This window comes from Lycium barbarum, chromosome 12, assembly GCF_019175385.1.
Source record: "Lycium barbarum isolate Lr01 chromosome 12, ASM1917538v2, whole genome shotgun sequence".
Classification (NCBI taxonomy): domain Eukaryota; kingdom Viridiplantae; phylum Streptophyta; class Magnoliopsida; order Solanales; family Solanaceae; genus Lycium; species Lycium barbarum.
Window position 1 is genome coordinate 35,291,260 of NC_083348.1, and position 23,928 is coordinate 35,315,187.

Here is a 23,928-nt window from a genome sequence, read left to right on the forward strand (position 1 = left end):
GCTTTTTGTCTAAGCATAGCAGTCTCCTTGCTCATCCAAAGAATTTGCTCAGCATATTTAACATGGAGAAGACTTTTATTTTGATCAGTGTTCTGAGATGTATATAAAATTTCTGCCCTTTCCACTTGACCTTTAAGCTCCTTCACCTTATCAAAGACATTGCCAATATTTTTAGACCACTGGCTAAGGCAATTGCTAAGTCTCTTCAGTTTCTGTTGCATGATCCACATGGGGTTGCCCTCACTTCTATTTGCCAAGAATTCTTCACTGTATCCAAGAATTCCTCCTGGTCAATCCAAAAGTTCAAAAACTTGAAATATTTAGCCTTTGGAGGTTCCATGTTACCACACTTCATAAGGAGGACCCTATGATCAGATCCTATCCTTGGAAGATGCCTAACATTGATAATAGAGAAGCTCTAAGACCATAGATCATTACACATGACTCTACCCAGCCTCATAAGGATCCTCCCTCTCAATCTTCTAGCATTAGTCCAAGTAAATTTATCTCCAGAGTACCCAGAATCCATCATGCTACAATCCTCCATACATCCTACAAAATCTAGACTTCTGCTTAGTCTATGTTGTCTTCCCCCTTGTTTCTCTTCTGCTTTCATGATGCTATTGAAATTCCCCATAATGGTCCAAGGATTGTTAATGTAACTATTCAGAGTTGTCAGATTATCCCATAATCTTTTCCTCTTCCTAGCAGAAGTTTTGGCATAAACAATAGTCACAAAGAAGACATCAGTATTACTGATGTGATGGACCTCCATTGTGATTTGTTGGTTGTGATCACTAATCATCTTGCAAGAGAATTCAGGCTCCCAAAAACACCAAAATTTTCTATTTTTGTTGGTGACAGCATTTGCAAATCCCAACTTTCTTCTGTATTTTTGGACTTTGTTCTTGTTGATAATAGCATTGTGAACAAAAGGTTCTTGTATTGCCACAAAAGTGACTTTGTGAATATGTGTGAGTTTTTTTAGTCTGTCTAAAGCTCCTTTGGAGTCTATCCCTCTTATGTTCCATATGATTGTATTAATCATAAAGAACATTTCACAATTGCATTTTTGATCCTCTACCCTTGCCTCTGGTAACCATGGCAGGGGTTGAGGTACTAATTTTTTTGTTGCTTTTTCTTTTGGGCATTTCAGTTCCTCTGGGGGATAAATTCTCTTTCTCCACAGCTTCCTTGATCTGGTTCTTCACTTGAGAAGCTATGTTAGGTTCTGGTGAGAATGCATTGATCAGACTATCTGTAGTTTCTTCATTAGATAATTTATCAGCTTGATCATGATCACTTTTCGCGTCTCCTTTGGATTGCATATTGTCCATATCAACTTTATTGTTGTTACTAGAACCTGTTTCTGATTTCTCATGAGGTTTCTTGGCAGTACCAGAGTTCATTTGTTTCTTCTGCATCATTTTCATTTGGCTTTCTCCTGGAACAAGATCCTCAGATATGGTGTTCTCATTGCTTTACCCCTGTTCTTCCTCTTCTTCAAACTGCCCGGTGTCATCAGCTATACTCTCAAACACATTATGAGTCTTGAGTGGGGATTGATGGGGCACACTTAAATCTTTGTTACTGCTCTCCTCCTTGTCATTGGTGGTGATCACTACCCCAGTTTTGTGAATCTGATTTTCTTTAGGTATTTCTTGATGTTCCTCTGATATGTTGTTATCCTCCCCTAGAGAGTTCTTTTCCTGATTGACATCTCTTTCCTGATTTTCAACTTCATTAGCAGAGACAGTGTCTTTATTAAGGAGTTGATTGGTATCATGATCAATATTATCATTATTGACCTGATTTTGTTTCTCCTTTTCTCCATTTTTCAACTGCTTCTTTTCCTTGTTTTTAATTCCTTCTTGGCCTTTGTTTCTAACAACTTTAAGAGCATTTCTTCTCCTTCTTTGCTTTCTCTTCTCCCTTTGTTTTTCTCCTTTGGTCTTATTAGCATGTATTTCTACAGCTTTTTCCTCAACCTGTTTAGTGTCATTTTTCTTTTCCACTTTTTCTTTCTCCTCACTGTCATTATTCTCACTAGTCACAGCTTGATCAACACCTTCCTGGATCATTTCATTCTTATTATCATCATTTTTCTTCTTTGCAAATCTGCATTGAACTAAAGAGTGTCCTAGTTTTTTGCAATGAGTACAAAACTTAGGAACACTTTCATATTCAACTTTTTGATAAAAACCTTTGAGAGGATAGGATTCATCCTCTAAACCTACCCATATTTTATCTATGCGAGGCTTAGTCAAATCAACTTCTACTCGGACCTTAGCCATACTTGGTCGAGTCCTATTGGTTGTAGCATTATCCATAATAAGAGGGATTCCTATTGGAGATAGAATTTGTTTTACATAGTGCCATGTGTGACAGTGAAAAGGAAGTTTAGGCAGAAGTACCCAAATAGGAGCCATTAGTGAGTCTTCTTCAGGCTTGAAATCTGGGTGCCACATTTGTACCCCCATTGATTTCAATTGATCTTCTAAAATAGGTTCTTTTGCAATTCTCCTCATTTTTGAAGTCTATGAACACAGAGTTGTGGTCGTAAGCCCCAATTACTGTATTTTCCTTCAAATTGATATTCTCTAGAAAACTCGATCGAATTATATCAATCTGAGCTCGCCCTTTTAAGAATTTTCCAATTATGGTGTGTTTTCACTCTTTAGCCATGACTCCATAGTAATCTTTGGATTTGAATATGACAGCATGAACTTCGTTATGGTGTGTTCTCCTAGTTAACACCGATGGACATCCAAATCGATTATCCAGTGGTGGAGTAGGAGCAGGTGTTGAAACTGTGTTTGCGTAGGATGGTTTTTGTATGGGTTCTTCCGAAGATGTTGTCGTCCCAATGTTAGGGGCCTGTTCCCCCACCGGAAGCACCGTGTGAAGGCCGTCGTGAGGCTGTATTTGGACGCGCGTGGGTTACACTCGTCACTGTTGGTTGAGAGAGAAAATGTCGTTAAAAAGTTATTGTTGTTCGACATATGATGAATATGTATACTATAGGGATTATTACTGCCCATCTTATAGAATAGGCTGTCAAGACCCACCAAACATAAGAGGGCTTGGATTTTATTTTTTTCCTTCATTGACAATAGGAAAAAGAAAAGAAGAAAAGAAAATGTACTAAGTCAACTTTGTGATGATCGCGAATCATGCATGTGATGTGGGTGTCTGTACACTCAAATTCTCTATTCCTTTTCTTAATTTTGGATCTAGAATAAATTATACGGAAAAGGCTCATAAATACCCCCTAACTTATGGAAAAAGGCTCATAAATACCTTTTTTCCACCTTTGAGTCTAAAAATATCCTTAAGATTTATTTTTAGCTTAAAAATACCCCTCAAACTAACAGATCAAGTTTGGCTCTGTTAAAAAGCCACGTGTCATTTTCTAATTGGCCCATTTGTTTTAAAAAAAAATTAGAATAATTAAAACTCACCCGTTTTTTAAAACCCAACCCCACCCTGACCCGTTTTCACTTCTGAAGCTGCTACTTTGAGTCTCTTCTTCTCCGTTCAATCTAATTTCCTTCTTCCTCTTCATTATACTGCTTTTATTTTTTCAAAATCCTCCATTCAAGTTTGCTTAAAGATTTGATATTTGTCCATCAGTTGCAGTACGCACTTGGTCACTGTTGCTTCTTTTTCTTCTTCATTCATCATCAACACCATATGTATTACTGTCACTCCCCCACTAATTATCCATTTCAAATGGCAATCACCATATTCAAAGTCGTCTATTTTATAACTCCTCAAAATCCTCCATTTTATCACAAAGATTTTTGTTTTGTGTTAAAATATCCGAAAATTTAGTGTCTTCTCGTAGCTTAGCCCAGTCGCACATATATGATTACAGACTGATTTCAGACCAATTTACGGCCAAAAATTCTTGAATGTTTGTGTTAAAATATCCGAAAAGATTGTACCATGTTTAATTTAGAGTGAAAATGGGCCAGGGTGGGTTTGGGTTTTAAAAAACCGGGTGGGTTTTAATTATTCTGAAATTAAAAAAAAATGGGTCAATTAAAAAATGACACGTGGCTTTTTAACAGAGCCAAACTTGATCTGTTAGTTTGAGGGGTATTTTTGAGCCAAAAACAAACCTTAAAGGTATTTTTAGACCCAAAGATGGAAGGAGGGTATTTATGAGCCTTTTTTCATAAGTTAGGGGTATTTATGAGCCTTTTCCGTAAATTATATTAAGTTGACTCTAACTCTAAGGTTTACAGTAATCCTACTATGCAAGCATTACCAACATCATTAATTAATGTATTCTAACTCTAAACTATGACCAATGGCACTTGGCAGCCCATACAAAAAATAAAAATAAAAATTGCAAGTGGAACACCATTTCTCACTGGCTAGTAATTCCAAGTTAGTAAATTACCGCAGGAGGTGAAAGCATGGATAGCTTATAATCACCACAAGAGATGAAAGTCTGGATAGATGGTTTTAAAATTTAAAAAATTAGGGGGATGCCGGATGCATGGTTCAGCTTTGATTCCTTTGAACAAAGGAACGTGGAATGAGTCATTAATGTGAACAGAAGAGTACTCCTAATGTTTAATTGTTTCAGAAAAAATGTGGAGTATAGTACTATTTTAAGTTGTGTGCTTGGGAGTTCTAAATTGTAGTTAGATTTAAACTTAGGCCAAATACCTTCTTAGTTCTTAACGTGTAAGATTAATTAACATGAATATATTTGTTTACTTGTTGAAATTCCCTCAAATGTATATCACTATTTTCTTCTTCAAGATTGAAGTCCACCATCTCCTATACTATTCTCTCTCATTTTTGAGTTCTCTAAGCCCAAAACCATCATAATGAAGCAAGCTTGATTCTACAAAATAAAATAAAAAAGAAAGCTTGGAGCAATTTATTAATCTCTCTGGTCCACTCTCAACAACAGAAGGTGAGATTTCCTTTTTAGGTTTCCACTTCTTTATGTTAGTTTGCCATTTCGATCTCTGTAGAATAATATATTCACATCTTTTATTTCTTTATCTTGTGATTATGAGTTCCTTTTCTTTCTATAGTTTGGCTAAAGAGGCCTTAAACATTGTAAAGTTGGACAAAGAAAAGTATACAATCGAGAAGCCCAAAATGGGTGTGTTTGGTAGGAAGGAAAAAAAATAATTTCTTGGAAAATGTTTTTAGGAAAATAAGGGTGTTTCTTTTAAATTTTCTTATCTCCGGTGTTTGATAAGTAAGCATAAATTAAATCATAGAACTTTCTATTTGTAATTTAGTTTGTCCTTCAATTAATTTTTTATACTTAATTACCGATATACCTCATATTTTTCAAAACGAAACACTTAACATTCTTAATATTATTGGCCTTTAGACATAAAGACTTTATACGTGGCATTACTTTTTTTTTTCTTGGTTTGGATTGTTTTGCTATATTATAAAAGGAGCAGCCGGTACACTAAGCATCGTGCCTTAACATGGTCTGGGAAGGCCGCACCCCAAGGGTGTGATGTAGTCAGCTTACCCTAATGCAAGTATTAGTGGTTGCTTTCACGGATTGAACCCGTGACCTGTTTCGCTAAATTATGAAGATTGTTAATGTTGTTTTCATTTTACTTATGGAAAGTGACAGAGCTAGTTGGAAGGTGACAGAGCTACTTACTCTAAGATAGTGAGAAAAATTATAGCTTCTACAATCGTTAAAGATACTGAGTAAATAGCTAATTGACATGAAGGAAGTCGAGACATGTGGAAAAAGAACTGAAGCTCCTGCAGGGACTTCAACCAAATATTTTCCATCAATAGATGAGGAAGTTGTGGGATTTGAGAAAGATGCAGAAAGTATAATTCAACAATTGACTGGAGGAACAAAGGGGCTAGATGTTATCTCCATCTTTGGAATGCCAGGACTGGGTAAAACAACTTTGGCAAGAAAGGTGTACAACAACCATTCTATCGTTAATCACTTTGATGTCAAAATATGGTGTGCTGTTTCACAAGCATATAATAGGAGGATGTTGTTGAGTGAGATTTTTAAACAAGCAACACGTAGCGAGATCGATGAAGATGATGATATAGCTGACAAGCTGCGCAAGAGTCTAATGGGCAAGAGATATCTCATTGTATTAGATGATATATGGGAAATCGATGCGTGGGATAATTTGGGATTATGTTTCCCTAGGGGTGAAGATGGAAGTAGAGTAATGGTAACAACTCGAATTGAAGAAGTGGCTAAGCATCTTCAACACCGCGGTGATCCATATTCTCTTAGATTTCTAACATTGGAAGTGAGTTGGGAATTATTGCAGAAGAAAGTGTTTCAAGGAGAAAGTTGTCCCCCGGATCTATTGGAAGCTGGGTTACAAGTTGCCCAACACTGTAAGGGATTGCCTCTTGTCATTGTCTTGACTGCTGGAATTATTGCGAAAATGGAAAGGGAGGCGTCCTTGTGGTTCGAGGTTGCAAAAGATTTAAGTTCTCAAATTTTAGGAGAGCAGAGTATGAAGGTAATACAATCAAGTTATGAACATTTAGAACACCACTTAAAGCCTTGCCTTCTTTACATGGGATTGTTTCCAGAAGATTGCAAAATTCCGGTGTCTGATTTGCTGAAGTTGTGGATGGCTGAAGAGTTTGTACTGAACATTGACAAAGAGAATATGGAGGAAGCATCTAGAATTTGCTTGAATGATCTACTTAATAGAAGCCTAGTAATGGTTTCTGAGAGGAGAATTAATGGTGACGTAGAATACTGCACAATTCATGATGTAGTGCGTGAGTTTTGCTGCAGAAAGCTTAGAGAAGAAACATTTATGCAGCTGACAGTACCATATAATCCATACAAACATTTGTATCCCAAGGAATTGCGTTTCTGCACTTATATTCATGATGATCATGTTAATCAATTAGATCATTCTGAATATCTGATGGATAAGATTCCATCATTCGACTCCAAGGGAAAAAAATGTTATGGTCAATGTCCTAGGTTTTTGGAGTTCATCGCTCATCCAAAATTCAACACATGGAAAGGATCAGTTCTTTTACCTTTACTTGTCGAATTAAGACTTGTCCGGGCGTTGAATTTATTGGATGTGCAATTGCCAAGATCTTGGGCAGGGGCAGTACACTCACTAGTTCGCTTGAGGTACCTTGCAATTTTTGTCGAAGAATTTGAATTCAAGTGGGTATCACACCTAGACCAACTGCAAACTCTAGAGGTTTCTTCAACGAAGAAGTTAAGGACATCGCCTGCTATCTGGAAAATGACAAAGCTAAGGCATGTGAATATAAGAAGCCAATTTTCCTTTATATGGGAAAACAATGATCGAGAAATTCTTGAAGAATCATCAGAAGCTAAGCTAGAGAACTTGAAGACGTTTCGCACTTGCCGTATATGCATGGACGGTATGAATCCAAGGTTCTGGTGGAGGTTTCCAAATCTTGAAGAACTCAGCCTCAGCATTGCAGGGGTACCTAGTCATTCTTTGTTTCCCATACCAGAAGTTCATACTCGCCTTCAATCTCTTGAACTATATCTCTCAGACGACGAAAGATACTTGGTTTCAGTTGAATGGACCAGCTACTTTGTCTTCCCTTCAAATCTCAGGTATTTGTATCTTCACAGCGATTTTCTACTTGAAGAGTTATTTCACATTATTGCAAGACTGCGGAATCTTGAGAGTCTCAAATTAGATATAATAGATTTGTCGGGGCAAGTGTGTTGGGACGTCAGCTATGTTGAGTTCCATGCACTCAAATACTTGACATTAGAGTTTATGTATATCAAAGAATGGAAAGTTTCAGAGGCATCCTTTCCCGTGCTTGAGAAGTTAGTTATAAGACATTGTAACCGCCTCGGGGAGATCCCTCCTAGCTTTGTCGATGTTCCAACACTCCAGCTTATTGAATTGATTGGCTGCAGGGACTCTCTTGGGGTTTCAGCTATGAATCTTAAAAGAGAAATTGAAGAAACCACAGGATGTGAATGTCTCCAAGTTCTTATATCCAAGTACTAAAGCTGGTAGGAAAAACAACTCTTAGTATCTTGTGTGTCTTTTCACAACAAATTCTAGAAACTTATATTTATATGATACTTAAGCAGATGTGTAAGGTCTGCATACACATCACCCTCCCAGATCCCACTTGTGGGATTACACTGGATATGTTGTTGTTAAGCAGAATTTGAGAAAATAAAATTATCATGGTTGATTCTCATATACCTTCATAAAATGCCTCCTAATGGCAGCTGAATGAATAGTCCAGTTGATAATTAACACTTTCCTTGGATGGCCTTTCTTTTTCCAGAGGAAGCTTAAGGAATTTACTGTTTAAAAACAGATAACTTTACATTATGCCAATCGACACACATAACATAGACACTCACTTCGTGAAATAATTTTAATTAAACAAAATCATTCATTCGCATAACTTTTCTGCATTTCTAGTTCTCTCCATCGTGCTTTCATTCTTTGCAATATTTTCCTCCAATGTCTCATCTAATTTGTAGATGCAGCTTTTTGCCATGACCTTTGTTTTCTTAATGCCATTCTACTTCCTTGTTTGTGTTGTTCGGCATACATAAAGGGTTAAAGAGATGAGAGGAGTTCTTTTGATCATTTGTGGATGGCTTCATTCTGAATTATCTTCAGGAGAAATTGGGTCATCGAGCTAATGTCTCGAGGATTCCGTCATCTTTTTAGTTCTCTAATTCTGCTGAAAAGCTTTTCACAACTTGTATTTTTTACGTGGATCAATTCAGTCTTATAATGCTACTGCAAGGATAAAATTGTGATAATTGCTTATTTGGTTGGGAAGTGTTGACTCCAAAATCCAATTTTTTATTTTATTTTTTTGTTTGAATGTAGCAATGCAACCCTTCGAAATTTTCCCATATTAAAAAACAGCAAATGAGAACACAACCACAAACAAACGAGCTATGCTTGGTGTAAAAAAAAATTGACAGGCAATTCATCAAAAGCTGCAAATTTTATGCTCTAGTTCCACTTCTCCATCTGAATAGAAGTCTACTAGGGGCGGATCTAGCTGAGAGGACTTCACCGGAAAATTACACTATATGTAATGTAAATTTTGAATTTTATGTATATATATCCAACAATGAATCGTTGGCCGAAGAAGTATTGGGGAGAGGTAATTAGACACGACATGACGCAGTTACAGCTTACCGAGGACATGACCTTAGATAGGAGGGTTTGGAGGATCCAGATTAGGGTAGAAGGTTAGTAGATAGTCTCGTTATCCTGTCTTATTAGTAGTCGCATTATCGCAGTATAATTTCTTGTGCTCTGATTTCTGCATTATCTGTTATTTCCTGTGCTTTGATTACCCTATGTTATCTGTGTCGCTTGCGTTATTTCATTTTCATATCGCTTTGAATCTCTTAGCCTTATCTGACCTCTTTTTATGTTTTTTTTTTTATTGAGCCGAGGGTCTTTCGGAAACAGTCATCCTACCTTGGTAGGAGTAAGGTTTGCGTATACTCTACCCTCCCCAGACCCCACGTTGTGGGATTTCAATGGATTGTTGTTGTTGTATATCCAACAATGAACCGTCTTGACACAGCCGAAAAGCTTAGCTTAGTCAAAGAGTTCAAATTCTCCAAGGTCGCTGGAGCGAGAAGTGAACCAGCAACCGTGGGGAGAATTTGAACCCTGACCACTGAGCTAAGCTTTTCAGTTGTGTCAAGGCCCTCAAGGTGATTCATTATAGGATATATACGCATAAAATTTAAATTTGACCTTACATATACAATTTTCCGGAAAGTGGGTCAGAGGGCTACTAATGTAAACTATTTCTTTACTCAGTTAAACAAAAAAAGGGGGATGGTGGAAACTTCAACCGGGCAATTGTTGGCGGCGGCTCATAGAAAGGACTCGACAAGAGTAAACCAGTTTACGATAAGAAAGGGTCAATGATTGGATTCAAGAAAAGCTTTTGTTTTGATGATGATCATCGTAGTAGAATTCATCTGTGGAGTATAAAAGAATATTGTCTTAGCGATAAAATACTACAGGTGTTAAGACAACGCAGTCAAATTCAACATGAGGACTTGTTCTGTGTCGCATTACGAGGAATGTCAATTATGATATTGCTTCTTACAATGAAGAGATTGATACCTATGCTGCCACTATGCTGGAATTCAATAATTCCTTGCTGGTTCCTTATGTTCTGCAAGATGAGGATCAATGCCCTCTTTTCTGAGAAGATTTTTATATTGGTCATACAACTTTGGGGATTTAAGAGTTAGTGATGATTGATACAACTGAATTGTACAATTTTCTTTGTGTTTTAATTTTATCTGTCATTGCATTTACAGGCAGTCCTTTGTTTCGTGGCGTCTGAATCGGGTTTAGAATTAAGTTCTTACGAAAATATTTCTTAAAAAGGTTTTGAACTTGAAAGAAATTGCACTATTTGGATTGAACGTATTACAAAACATAGCTTACAATCAATATCAAGGCCCATTAGCTCAATTGGTTAGAGCGTTGTGCTAATAACGCGAAGGTCGCAGGTTCGAGACCTGCATGGGCCAATATTTCTTTTTATTATTTTCCCGTCATTTTTCTTTGATTATGCCTTTTTTCAGGAGTACATGAACTCTCGGACATTTTTGAATTGTGTCCTTATAGCTGTCGAGAAAGCTGAAGTAAATGCCCCTAAGATCAAGTTGGTCTATGCAAAATTCTTATGAAGCTGTCATTTTGGTTTCTTCAAAATTTAACAAGCAATGCTGTCCAGTGTCCACTGTCCAATGCTATCTGTAGGAGAATTTAGCTGCAAGTACGGTTACTTCAGTGTTCCCGGTCCAATTTTCTTCACAACTTTGATTTCTTCATCATCTTTTCAGTTAGTTGCGTAAAACATTAAGGGACAGTTTCAAATATCAATTCATGAAGAATGAATAAAGGTGACATATTAAGCCAAGCTTGAGCCGACCACTTCATATTGATATTGCTGCTAGTTTAATTTAATAAAGAAAAGCCAATCAACAACTCTTCTATTATTCATATTTGGTCTCTATGTGATTAAAATTTCTATGTAGTGGAAGGTATCCTGCTGGGGATTGGAGGGGATGAAAAATAAAAATTAGAAATGCAAATTCTTGCCAGGTTAATTGTTTTTCATTTGGAGAAGAAATTTATGATTTGTTTCCCATCTCTGAATTCAATACCAATTTATAATAAACAACTGCTGCTGCGAGGATTTTACCTTTGGAATGGGAAAGAAAATTTTATATCGTCTCCCTTGTCTCAACATTAAAAGACACAGAAGTTTGAGGGAGGATCAAAATTGTTCCATATTGCAAATATGAAGTACAATATCATGTGAAAGAAACAAGTATGATTCTTAGTCTAAGCCCAAAAATAATGAACTATTTCGAATTATTTTTTTCTCGTGTATTTCAAGTGAAAATACAGGTTTCACTCACAAATTTTCAACTTTTTTTTTCCAAGTGAAATTCATGTCTAAACACATTTTCACTTCTACAATTCCTTTCAACGTCAAATATCTTTTTTTTTTTTTTTTTTTATAAGGTAAAGTTTTATTAACAGAAGTACCAAGCTAGTACAAAAGAAACATCAGAAGCATACAATGTCTACAGAATTAAACATCCAGTTACATTTTTCCTAGCAAATCTAGAAAGTCGATGTACTGATCCATACTCTCCACTAAAGACCTCTTACACCAAAAAAACAGATTTTGAACACAAGTATTCTTTAATCTAGAAATGCGAATCTTTTTGTTCTCAAAACAAGCATCCTTCCTTTCTTTCCAGAAGGTCCAAAATATGCATAATGGAATGGTTCTCCATATTTGTTTCTGATTCCTTGCTATCTTTGGACCTTGCCAGCTGACTAGAAGACTTCTTTCAACGTCAAATACTTATCATTCTAACTCAAGTATCGTCTCTAGGCCTACCTACCGAAACCACCCCTCCCAAAAACTGCTACAGCTTTTTATGCGTCTTAAAAAGTCCTTATATATACCACTAGTTCTAACTGGTCTGGCATGACTGCAGATTTATAACAATAACCCAAAGAAAATTAGAGTTTACAAATTTGATGACTTCGGGTCCGACATAAACTACAATGGGAACCTTGTTAAACGAAACTATGAGTGAGGTGAATTGTTGCTGAAACTAAGTTCAGTGATTAATTTGATTCAACGTAACAAATAACCTAATCTTAATCTTTACTGGTATCACATAAATATAAGATTGAAAAAAAGAATGTGAACTTAAATTCCAGAGAGTTTACAGCAGGTAGGTTGGTGCTCTCACTTGTATACACACACATACACACAAATAATATGAAGAGGTCAGAGCCGATGCCTGTTATCTCGAGCGTTTTCTGGTGATGCCTAATGGCCATTGCTAAGAGCTGCTTGTCTCCACCTCTCTCAACTTACCAAATCTTTTTACAATGACATCAGTTTGCAGATCAGAGCCCCAGCCAAATTGAGCTTTTCTCACAACATACTGCTTCACAAGTATAAAGGAAAAAGCGCATTGCTTCCCAAGAGAAAAAGCAAAGATAACACAGTCAGATCCAAATGGTGTCTATTTCATCTGTTAAAACTTAACAAATTGCATTTTGGCATGTAATTCCAAAATTAACTTCATATTCACATGTCAAGCAAAGACACCGCGTGAAGTTAATTAAGAACACACTGAAATCAAAAAACAGCAACACCAAAAAATCTGGAATTGCAGATACGTAGCTGATATGCAGAAACCTAAAAGGACATCTAGATTCTACAAAGATTTACCAGTAACTAGCTCCAACTGTTGCTAGTAGCACTTACTTTAATCATTTGTAGCCAATACTCAATATAGACAACTCAACCGTAGAACTCCTAAGGGATGAGGGCCACGATGCACACAGAACCTCATTTTTTTTCTGGGATAACAAGTAGTGTCCAGGCCAGTTTGCACGACTATTCTATTAGGTAACTGCTACCTCCCACCAGCAAAAGTACCGGCTTTATTGTTTCTACTAGAATTTGAACCCTGGTCTCCAAGGTTTGCACCAATTTCATTGATCAATAGGCCACACCCTTGGGTGCCCTTGTAAATCCATCTCTTGCTTAGTTTTCTTTAATAATATTAGCAGTCTACCCCGTAACAGTAATTGTCCCTCACTCACTTAATGTGTAGCTTCCTTTCCATGAGTGCATCATCCTTGACAATAATATCATCATAATAAATCTGAACTACTAACAACTGCAATAACAAAACTGTGCAGAAGGGGAAAAAGAGCTTGAGGACTCCTCAGCAGAACACCATTATGGATGACTGCAACCCAGTAACATTGTGCTTTAGCCTAATGATGAAAGCTACTGCTCGAACAAGATGCAAAGAGTGTATTCCACTGTCAATTACCCATTCTACAAATAATACAAAAAAACCAGAAAGTAGAGATGGAGAGTGTGGGTGGACAAAACAGTATATCTACAACAAAGAACCATATTTCTTATCATAATTAATAATATAAATGAATTATAAATATCTAAGAGTGGGTTCTAATTGACAGCACCTGCAATGCTAGTTCAACATCAGTGACTACTTGGAACTCTTAGCCTTCTTATCAGCTTTAGCAGCCGCAGCAGCAGCTTTTGCAGCAGATTTGGCTAGGGCAGTGGGCTTCAAGGCACTTTTGGGGTTCAGTGCCTGTCTGATCTTAAACACAGCCCAGGCAGTCCCAAAAGCATGCCCTGCTGCATCAAGCCCTTCGGTGGTTGCCTTAGCTGCTTCTTCTCCATACCTACAAAACAAATTCACCTTTAATTCAAATCTGAACCATTAGAGCTGGCACGTCTTCATCTTAGTGTATTACCCCCACTGACAGTGTATTAGCACTTAGTTGAGTCCTTTTCACATACCCAGACTATCATGAAGAGTAAGAAAACATGACAAAATAAATGAAAATTTATTGCAACAAAAATATGAAAGTCAATTACCATATGCATTTCTAGTTTTCTTTCCTAGTAAATATCAGAAAAAAGCATATGTACACAAGATAACTGATCATATACTTAATCATAGATGTCGGCAATGCTAAAGATGGAACAAGGTGAGGAGAGGAAAGGATTTTCTTTGAGTGCATCTCTTATTCTACCCATTTGGATGATCTATTTTACTTTGGCAATTTTTCAGGTATGAAAAACTCTGCTACAATTAAGCTTCACCTGTGAGAAACAAATTCAGTCGTCACAGTGTTTGATGTAGACATCACATTCTTTCCAGCTACTTCAACAGCATCACATATTCTGCCTATTAACAAGAATATATGCATTAGGCTTCTTCCAGATTAAGTCATTAATCTGTAACCAAAAACGGAAAAACAAATAAATCACAGCTACTCGAGCCAAAGACAAATGGAATTGCTGTGAGAACCAGCACGTATACTTATGAAGTTGAAACCACCAAATATCATCTTAGGAGTCCTCAGTATACATATTGTACTCTAACTGAAACCCCAGCAAGATGCATAAAGTTAACGGAACCATGTCACCCAATGCCACTTGGCCTCCACTGTGAGAGTGGGGTTGGGGGAGGAAGCAGATTCACCCAAACATAAACAGTTACTCAAAGTTATCTCGATCCTACTTTTACGCAGGAAAGTGCTTCGACCAAGCCTGTTATTATATTGTAAACTGGCTACTGCTTCTGCAGTAAACTGGTGATCAACTCATTCTAGCCACGGAGGACAAAAAATAAAAAACAACCACAATCCAGAGACATATATAAAGAACTGAACCCCCCCCCCCCCCCCCCCCACACACACCCTCCTCCATCTTACAGCAATGTATTATACTGCAGTCTCGTCCATTCAAACATTGCATACTACACCATTGTGCACGGTGGCAATTTTTGCTAAAATCCTGTAGATGCAGCGGTGATGCTTTGTCTGATCTAGGAAAATTGATGTTTTCATGTTTGAATTGGACGATTAGCTGAGAAAGGAAAGGAGGGAAATAAGAGGGGAATGGGAGGGATAAATAGTTTAAAGTTCTGATGAACTTTAGAAAGAGAATAAAAGGAGAGATGGGAAGAGCAAGGCATTGAAATAAAGATTGACTCTCGTATCACCTATAGCTAAGCAGCAAAAGTAGGAAATTGAACCTGCTTTATTCATACTTCTGTAATCTAAAAGGAGAACTTTGGAATAAAATGAGTTATAATTAGATGTCGAATTATGCCACAAGAAACTCTTGTTATTCTCTTTGCTCCTACTCCTTGCTTTCCCTTTGCATAATTCTGTGCACTTAGCTTATCAGAAAATAAAAGAAGAAAAGGGGGTGGGGGACGGGGGTTTTCTATTCTCTTAATCCAAAAATAAGGATCCGAATATTCTCTTAATCCAAAAATAAGGATCCGAATAGCCAAAGGAAGAATCAAATACATAAGCTTGAATACCCTTCTCTCTTCTATGGACCCAGAAATTTGGACAGGTGTATTACGATTAGCAATCACCTAATTACAAACTCCTACTGAGACACAAGTGGTTAGATATGTCTACTTATAAGATGATTACATATTTACTAAGCTTGGAGAAGCCAATTTTCCAAAAGCTCTACATTCAAGTATTCCACGAAGAAACCACAATGAACATTGACGATAACCGAAATCAGTATTGAAAGATTAATAATGAAGGCCTCCATAGGCATAACATTCAAATCACATTACATAAGCTCAGTCAATATAACCGGATCAATTTTAAATTCTTGAGCCAATGAACCACTACCAAGAAAAGCAGCTAGGACAAAAATAACAAAGCTACTTGTAAAGGTTGTCATGGTCATGACGGAACCTATGTTCCTAAAAATATGCGACTACTGGACGATGTTAAGCCCGGTAAAGGATGCACTGTTTATTGGGCTTTCAAAAGAAGGAAGGGAAGACCTAGCGTGGATGTTGCCCCCTAGCTCCTTTTCCTTTTCTTTCTGTTTTTTTTTTTTTTGTGTGTGTGTGTGTGTGTGTGGGGGGGGGGGGGGGGGGGGGGGGGGAAGGTAAGTATGCCGCCCCCTAGCTCTTTATCGTTTATGTGGAAAGAGGGAAGTAGGATAGCTTTTGAAGGGATTAAGAATGACTTTGTATATTTGAGGTAGTCTCGTCTATAACCTCTTTTTGTTTTTCATTTTTTTTTTATAATGATAACAGTTAACTATATATCCACAGGTATACTACATCAAAAAGAATGTAGTCCCCCTTTCAAAATGTTACACCTTACAGCTTGATCTCCTATCTATATTCTTCCTTACAAGTAATCTAAAACATCAAAAATATCTTCAGTTTGACCTAAAACTTCCTATTTACACCAAAAATAGTATAGAGCTAAACAATTCATTTTAAACTTCTGTAGGTCACTTTGTTTGCACCTCAAAACATCTCTGATTTCTTTCTTTCCATACTATCCACCAAATACATGCTGGGACAATTTTCCATCTCTCTTCCTGTCTTGCAGCATTGCCATCTCTGTTCCAGCAGCTAAGAACTCCTTTAATGCTCCCTGTTTTCACCCACCTGATCTTCCTCAGACTGATGAATATCTTCCATAACTGATCTGCCCATTTGCAGTGTAAAAAAAGATGGTTGATTGTCTCTGCTTGTTCCCCACATAAATAGCATCTAGAGCACAACTGGAACCCCCTCTTGTTTAAATTCTCATGAGTCAACACTACTTCCTTTGCCAATAGCCAGGAAAAACAATTTACCTTGTAAGGTATTTTAGTTTTCCATATCATCTTCCATGGCCATCCTACCTCCTGGTTGTTTGATGTGTTCAGGTCTCTGTAAGCAAAATTTACAGTGAACAAACCTTTGTTATCTATCTTCCAAACCATAGTATCTCTTTCTCCTGTTAAATTATTGAATTGATCAACTGTGGAGTAGAAGGCCACTATTCTTTCCATTTCCCAGCAGTGTTGTCAAAGGTGCGCTTAAAGCGCGCTTAAGCCTTGAAGCGAGGCTCAAAACATGTTGAGCGCTTTGCCTCGCTTTATTTGCGCTTCAGTGTCATCAACAAGGCTCTAAGACATACTTTTCCTTGATAATGAGCCTCTCTTGAAGAGGTGACACTAGATTATTGATATTTCACTTTATCGTAATGTTTTTACAATTTTGTTGTCCATATATTTGTTGTTCATGCTTATTATCATTAGTCTTAGACTAAACATATATATATATATATATATATATATATATATATATATATATATATATATATATTTGTATTTTTTCACCATTGCGCCTTTTTTCATTAAAGCCCGCGCGCTTAAAGCCCCAGCTGACCTTAGAGCTTTTTTGCGCTTTTTGCTTTTAATAACACTGTTTCCTAGTCATTTAAATGTCTTCTGAGGTGTAAATTCCAACCTTGTCCTGTCCATAATTCAGCAACTATAGCTTGTTGTTGAAGGCATAATGTGTAGAGATCTGGATAGAGTTGCTTTAGAGGTTCATGACCAATCCACTTGTCATCCCAGAAGGAAACTTTCAGGCCATTGCCAACTTTGAACCTGGATCTGTTTAGGACTAAAGGCCATAGATTTCTGATTGTTCTCCATACACTACAACCATATGGTATTGTCACCACATTTGTCATCCAGCTATTCTCCATACCATACTTTGCAGAGATGACCTCCTTCCATAGCATATTGTCAGTTGTGGCAAATTTCCATAACCATTTCATCATCAAACTTCTGTTCTGCATTTTCATGTCTCTAATCCCCACACCTCCTTCTTTCTTGTTCATTGTTACTTCCTCCCAATTGACCAGATGGAACTTTTTCTTGTATTCATTACCCTGCCATAAAAAATTCCTTCTTAAGGCATCAATTCTTTTTATCACACTCACTGGAGCAGGGAAAACTGACATCATGTAAGAAGGTAGAGCATCAAGCACACTATTGACCAAAGTCAGTCTTCCTCCCAAGGAGAGATATTGACTTTTCCAGTTTGTTAATCTCTTCTCACACTTCTCCACCACCTCATTCCATATTCCCTTAGACTTGCTTTTTGCTCCCAAAGGCATGCCTAGATATGTTGTTGGAAGTTCTCCTACTTTACCTCCCAACTTTTCTGCCAAACTTTCCAAATCTGTTACTTCATTGATGGGATAAATGAAGGTTTTCCCCCAGTTGATATGTAGCCCTGATACTGCTCCAAATATGATGAAGATGACCCTCAGAACCAGTATCTGTTCTTCCACTGCTTCACAAAAAACCAATGTATCATCTGCATATTGCAAATGAGTTACTTCCAAGTTATTTACTAATCTGTTGTCCACCTGAAATCCCCTGACCCAACCTTTTACCTTTGCTGTTTGAATCATGTTACTCAAACCTTCCATTGCTAAGATGAAGAGAAATGGGGATAAGGGGTCTCCCTGTCTCAAACCCCTCTGAGAGGGGAAAAAGCCATTTGGGGTTCTGTTAATCAAGACAGAGAATCTGACTGTACTAATGCATTACTTTATCCATCTGATCCATCTGGCACCAAAACCCATCTTCTGTAGCATTTGAACAAGAATATTCCAATTCAAGTGATCATTTGTTTTCTGTATATCTAGCTTACATAGAATTCCTGGTTTCTGGCTTCTCTGTCTAGACTCCACACTTTCATTTGCAATCAGCACCGCATCCATGATCTGTCTGCCTTTGATAAAGGCCATCTGTTGTCTATCCACTAGCTTGTGAATAACTTTTTTCAGTCTTTCAGCTAGTAGTTTAGCTATGATCTTGTAACCCCCCCCCCCCATTAGGCTGATTGGTCTGAAATCATTTAACTCCACTGCTCCCTTCTTCTTTGGAATGAGTGCCACAAAAGTGGCATTGAGGCTTCTTTCAAAGATTCCTTCTTTATGGAAATTCTGAAAAGCTGCAACGAGGTCTGGGCTGATGATTTCCCAGCACTGACTGAAAAATGTCATGGTAAATCCATCCGGGCCTGGTGCTTTGTCACCTGCACAAGCTTTTATGCTGTCCAGAATTTCTTGAGCTTCAAATGGTGCCTGCAGGAGGTTATTGTCAGCATCATCAATCATGGGGCAATCTCTCATGTCTAATTGTGGTCTCCAGTCCTCTGTCTCAGTATACAATTTCTCATAGTAATCAACAATTTCCTCTTGCACCTCTGTTGGATCAGTTATTGTTTCTCCTCTAACCCTCAGCTTGCCAATTGTGTTGCTTCTTCTATGAGCATTAGCTGTTCTGTGAAAAAAACTAGTGTTCGTATCCCCCTGTTTTAGCCAAGTTGCCCTCGATCTTTGCCTCCATTTTGTCTCTTCTTTTCTGGCTATATCTTCAAATTCCATGGTGAGAGCTAGCCTGGAGGCTATCTCTTCTTCCTCTAAAGCTCTCTGCTCTTGTGTTTCCTCCAACTTAGCTAGTTGGCCTAACACTTTCTGCTTTTGAATTCCCAGATTGCCTTGTGCTGTCTTGCTCCATTCTTTCAATTTCCCCTTTAAAGCTTTTAGCTTTGTCACCAGAATGTAATCAGGTTTCCCACTGTGGTTGAAAGAATCCCACCACCCCTTCACTCTTTCATTGAACCCTTCTATATCCAGCCACCAATTTTCAAACTTAAGTAGGAATTTGTAGTTTCCCAACCTCCACATTGCAACATTATAGGCGAACGATCAGAGGTCACTCTGTGAATAATGGATTGTTTAATATTTCTGAAGTTTGCATCCCATTCTTCAAAAAAGAGGAACCTGTCAATTCTTGCTGCTTTTGTTTTTCATGCTTGTATAGATAATTGTGCGACTTTTGTAGAGAACCATATTTATTGCGTATTCTCTGCTTTTTGGTATCCTGCTTGGGTACAGGAATTTTCCAAATATCTACCTTATCCACCAAAGGAAATACGACTAATGTTCTGATTGTTTTACCTAATAACACATGTTTCCTCTACAAATCCGCAGCACTCTTAACTCAAGAAAACAAGCGAATACAAGAGGCGTTTTTTGGCTTACATCCTTTTATTTTACTTTTTTTTTCTTTCTAGGAGACAAGTTAAAAAATTATTGTTTAAAAGTTTCAAGAACGGGTTGCCATTGAGTACAGGAAGAAAGGAGGAAGTAGGCAAAAAAGGAAAAGAGTGCAATATCACTCATTTGCTGCTGATGTATATGCACTAAATGTGCTATTCTGTTGAATGATAACACTGTATAATGAATAAATGTTTTCCAGTTAAACTTGGTTCATTTTGCATTAAGACAAATGATGAAGATCTATTAAGGTTTATTCTTCTCCTGTCAGACATGTCCTTGATGCTATGAACCCTACAGTGTTTAAACATGATATCTTAGCTAATCCATTTGACTAGGATAAATGATGATATAGGGATTATAAAGCTATGCTTGAATTTCTTTTTGTGACCTGAAGCAGCTGGGGAAGAAAAAGCAGAACTTAGAGCCATACAGATTCCAGAAGCCATCAAAATTGGTCAGAACAGAGAAGAAAAAAAAAAGGCATGACTTACTAAATCCATCAAGAGTGGCAAGAACCATTTCCCCCGGCAGGAGGCTAAAGAACTTTTTCCCTGCTTTGGAATTTGCAACAGACCTAGTAAAGAATCCTGAAACCTTCACAGCTCCAGATAGGACTCCAACTGCCACTTTCTCTGTCATTTTTGTCACTCGCTTAACCCTAAAAAACAGCCAGGCAAATAAGTCGAAATTATTACATCAACTATTCACATGAGTATTTCTGATCTTCGTATCGGGATATACATATCCATCAACATGAGGTAACTTAAGAAAAAAGAATCCAGGTTAATAATACTTTCCATTTCCTAGGAGTGGAAATGATGGGTGATAGCAAAATATTAGTGCCGCTTATTTCTATTTTATTTGTCATTAAAAATCTAACATGGCAGCTTCTCATGCTGTAGTTTTAGCATATACCAGATTTTAGAATTCATAGACATTTGCAGTTACAAGGAACATCATCAGTAATAGAAACTAGTTACACTCGGATGAATCAAAATTATCTTGGTCCGGCAAATGGACTTTAAGGACTAACATATTCCAACTAAATTAACAGTCTTAATATTTATAGACAAAACAGTTAAGAAAGTCATATCTAAACTTTCATAGTCCAACAGTTTACTCGGATTAGCAAAATCTCTAAAACACCAAGAACATTTACCATCATACTTTTCTGGCAAATGTGGACAATTGCATCCCCTTTCTTTCCACATTCAGAAACTTAGAAACCATCGTATCCTCATATTTCTTGTCCTATATTCGACTCAAGTGAAATATTAAAGAGTCATCGTTGATTACCTTGTAATGAGTAAAATTAGAAATTCACTCCAAGTGACCTAATATCAAACTACCATCTCTCCCTTCAATATCCTCTCACTCAATGGAAGTTTGTCACAGGAAAACAAAAGAGAAAAGGCTAAAACTTTCGAATTCAACACTTTCACACCTTCAACTAGCATTGGCTCATCACAATCTTCAAAATACTAAAACATTGAAAAGTGACTTTATGAGATAATTACCATTAGTTGAATGACCGTCAGAGAAATCAACTACACTATACTTTGATCTTACTTTGCAAAATATTCAAAAACTCACAAGATAGCTTATCAAAACAACAACCAACAACAGCAAAACAAAGATATTTAACTAATCATCAAGCCAGGCAAGTGAAAAAAAAAACAATAAGTCAGACTCCTAAAAAGGCCATACCTTTTTATCCTCTTCAAAGTCTCAGGACTGACCTCAGCTTTCGAACCTGCCTTAAACTTATCCTTCAAAACATCATTCCCCCATTTCAATCTATCAGCAGTCACATCTCCACACCACAAAATCCCCTTTATCAAATGCCCCGAACCGGAAGCAACATACTTAGCCGCTTTAGCATTATACTCCTCCACATTAGGCGCCAACGTGGTCCAATAAGCCGCACATCGCCCTTCCAACACTTCCTTCTTTTCCGACTTCAAATCCACCGGTCCACCCAATGCTACCGCCACCTTTTCCTCCACTTTCTGCACCGTGAAATTGCTGTAATTTTCCAAAATGCCATCCAGTTCCCTCAACAACTTCTCCTGTCCTTTTGAAGCAATCGTTAAACCATAATTCAACGAGTCGTTTGATTCTTTATCCGATTCATCATCGTCGTCTTTAGGAGCTTGAAATGAGAAAAAATAATGGGAATCATCGAGTTTTACTGAAGCAAGATCTTTAGTCAAGGGCCATTGGATTTCATTTCCGACACGAACAAGTACAGCAACAATGTTGTTGCCTTGTCGGATACGATGTAAGAATAAATCGCCGGTAGCGAGTTCCACTGAGTAGTTTTTGTCGATCAAATGGAGAATGGAACCGGGGATAGTGAGGAGTGTTTCTTCAATGGTTTCAGGAGGCGCAGATGGGGAATAATGTTTTTCTTCAGGGGTATTTTGGTCAACAAGGTCGTTCATGTTAATGGTTGGGTAAAGATTTTGACGCGAAGAGGAGGGGAGAGGGGTATTTTGGTCAATTACTACTCGAGGATACATTGAGGTTCGAGAGGAATTAGGGTTTTGTGAAGCCATTTTGAAGAAGAAAGGTAACAGTGATCAAAGTTCAAAGTGAAGTTGAAGATGGAGGAGTAGAAGACAATTTTTCAAGGACAAAAAACAAAGAAGAAGAAAAGGGTAGGGCCAAACGCGTAAAAATACGCGTGATGGGTGGTTGAGATATTAACTGTTAAACTGTCTTGGGAATTTCCCGCGCCAGTACCAAGTAGTGTACTTGTTTCCCATTGGATTAAATAATTCGACCTTTTTCATTTCTGTTTCAAAGTAAGTGTAGGAATTAATTTTATTTTTTAGATTTGTACCTATTTATTAAAGACAATAAATAAGCAAGAATTTTATTAATTTAAAATAATTTAGTTAAAGTACTTTTTTTTTCAGAAATTAGTATTTTTTTTAGTATGAAAAAAGTTAAATGAACGCTTATTTTGAATCGAACGAAATATTAAACTTTAGTACGAGTACTATTTGTAGTCATTTACAATTTTATTGGATTTAAATCAGTATATTAATTTGGACTATATTAAATTTAAGAAAATAGTTCAAATGATGTGGCTAATATGGTTGGATTAATCATCTAATCTTAAAGATATTGGGCTAGTCCATTTGATTGGGCTCCAAATGATGAGTCCACTTTAATAGTCCAAAGTCCAAGCCCATCTTGAAATGCAAGCTCGCGCCACGTGTCAAATGAGGTGGCAATCCAAGTCAAATTAATGGGCCAATGAAATCATGCCAAGTGTACGGATGATATGCTCTGACCAATCAAATGACAAGGCTACACCTCCCTAAAAACTATAAATAGGGATCCTCATAACTCATAAAGGAGGAGGAATTAAGAACAAGAAGCAAGAAGAGAGCTCGTGGATCAAAGTCTACATATTTCTCTACAAGCTACAAGTTCAAGCATCCAAGCCATCAAGTTCAAGCTCAAGCTCAAGTTCAAAGTTCAAGATTAAGAACGAAGGCAAGTATCAAAGTGTTCAAGATCAAATTACTTGTTCGTGGCAAATACCAAATCCAAATTCAAATACGAAGATTCAAGATCAAGCTGCTGAAGCCCTTGAATCTAAATCATATTCAAGTTTCAACATAGTTTACGTTATTGTTGGAGAATCAGAGGATTATATAGAGATTGTAACACTCAACATTCTTGAAATCAAATACTACATTTTGTTACTCAATTTTCCTGTCTTGATTATTTATTTTTCTAAAGACTCGGAAATTTGTTGGTTACAAATTTTGGCACGCCCAGTGGGACCTTCTCTACCTCTCATCTCTTCACATTAATCATCAAATCGCAAGAACACTGAAATGGCATCCAAGAAGATCAACTCCAAGTCTACTGCTATTAAGGGTACTGATTCCAAGTTTTCCTCTGAGGTGGA

The 23,928-nt window shown here is 37.2% G+C and overlaps 3 protein-coding genes and 1 non-coding gene across 10 annotated transcripts; 2 read left to right on the forward strand and 2 right to left on the reverse strand.

Moving 5' to 3' along the window:
* Positions 1 to 1,481: 1,481 nt before the first annotated feature.
* Positions 1,482 to 2,528, reverse strand: LOC132624193 (uncharacterized). The gene has a single exon (XM_060339011.1). It carries the CDS (start codon positions 2,526 to 2,528, stop codon positions 1,482 to 1,484), a length of 1,047 nt encoding a protein of 348 aa, XP_060194994.1.
* Positions 2,529 to 4,346: 1,818 nt separating this feature from the next.
* LOC132624010 (putative late blight resistance protein homolog R1B-16) lies at positions 4,347 to 10,283 on the forward strand. 6 transcript variants are annotated; one of them, XM_060338830.1, is made up of 3 exons: positions 4,946 to 7,597; positions 7,913 to 8,011; positions 9,813 to 10,283. In XM_060338830.1, the coding sequence occupies exons 1-2, from the start codon at positions 5,721 to 5,723 to the stop codon at positions 8,004 to 8,006; spliced, it is 1,971 nt and encodes a 656-aa protein (XP_060194813.1). In that variant the 5' UTR covers positions 4,946 to 5,720; the 3' UTR covers positions 8,007 to 8,011; positions 9,813 to 10,283. The 6 variants fall into 6 exon arrangements, with proteins under 6 accessions (XP_060194809.1, XP_060194810.1, XP_060194813.1 ...); XM_060338826.1 differs by adding an exon at positions 4,347 to 4,933 and having other exon boundaries at positions 5,618 to 10,283; XM_060338827.1 differs by adding an exon at positions 4,347 to 4,933 and having other exon boundaries at positions 5,624 to 10,283.
* A 183-nt stretch (positions 10,284 to 10,466) lies between these two features.
* TRNAI-AAU (transfer RNA isoleucine (anticodon AAU)) lies at positions 10,467 to 10,540 on the forward strand. Its single transcript has one exon. It is a non-coding gene; the product is annotated as a tRNA-Ile (tRNA).
* Positions 10,541 to 12,127: 1,587 nt separating this feature from the next.
* On the reverse strand, positions 12,128 to 22,687 carry LOC132625092 (protein EARLY-RESPONSIVE TO DEHYDRATION 7, chloroplastic-like). Of its 2 annotated transcripts, XM_060339864.1 has the most exons (5): positions 21,708 to 22,686; positions 20,492 to 20,658; positions 14,197 to 14,281; positions 13,545 to 13,772; positions 12,128 to 12,520 (listed from the first exon to the last, which is right to left on the reverse strand). In XM_060339864.1, the coding sequence occupies exons 1-4, from the start codon at positions 22,556 to 22,558 to the stop codon at positions 13,571 to 13,573; spliced, it is 1,305 nt and encodes a 434-aa protein (XP_060195847.1). In that variant the 5' UTR covers positions 22,559 to 22,686; the 3' UTR covers positions 12,128 to 12,520; positions 13,545 to 13,570. The 2 variants fall into 2 exon arrangements, with proteins under 2 accessions (XP_060195847.1, XP_060195848.1); XM_060339865.1 differs by lacking the exon at positions 12,128 to 12,520 and having other exon boundaries at positions 13,349 to 13,772; positions 21,708 to 22,687.
* Between the last annotated feature and the right edge of the window lie 1,241 nt (positions 22,688 to 23,928).

Excerpts from the sequence above, each read along its gene's own strand:
- LOC132624193 (XM_060339011.1), bottom strand. The coding sequence starts at position 2,528 with ATGAGGAGAATTGCAAAAGAACCTATTTTAGAAGATCAATTGAAATCA.
- LOC132624010 (XM_060338826.1), top strand. The coding sequence starts at position 5,721 with ATGAAGGAAGTCGAGACATGTGGAAAAAGAACTGAAGCTCCTGCAGGG.
- LOC132625092 (XM_060339864.1), bottom strand. The coding sequence starts at position 22,558 with ATGGCTTCACAAAACCCTAATTCCTCTCGAACCTCAATGTATCCTCGA. Across the intron at positions 14,282-20,491 it reads TGCCACTCTTGATGGATTTA|GCAGAATATGTGATGCTGTT; the intron begins GTAAGTCATGCC and ends TCTTGTTAATAG. Across the intron at positions 13,773-14,196 it reads ACTGAATTTGTTTCTCACAG|GTATGGAGAAGAAGCAGCTA; the intron begins GTGAAGCTTAAT and ends TTTGTTTTGTAG.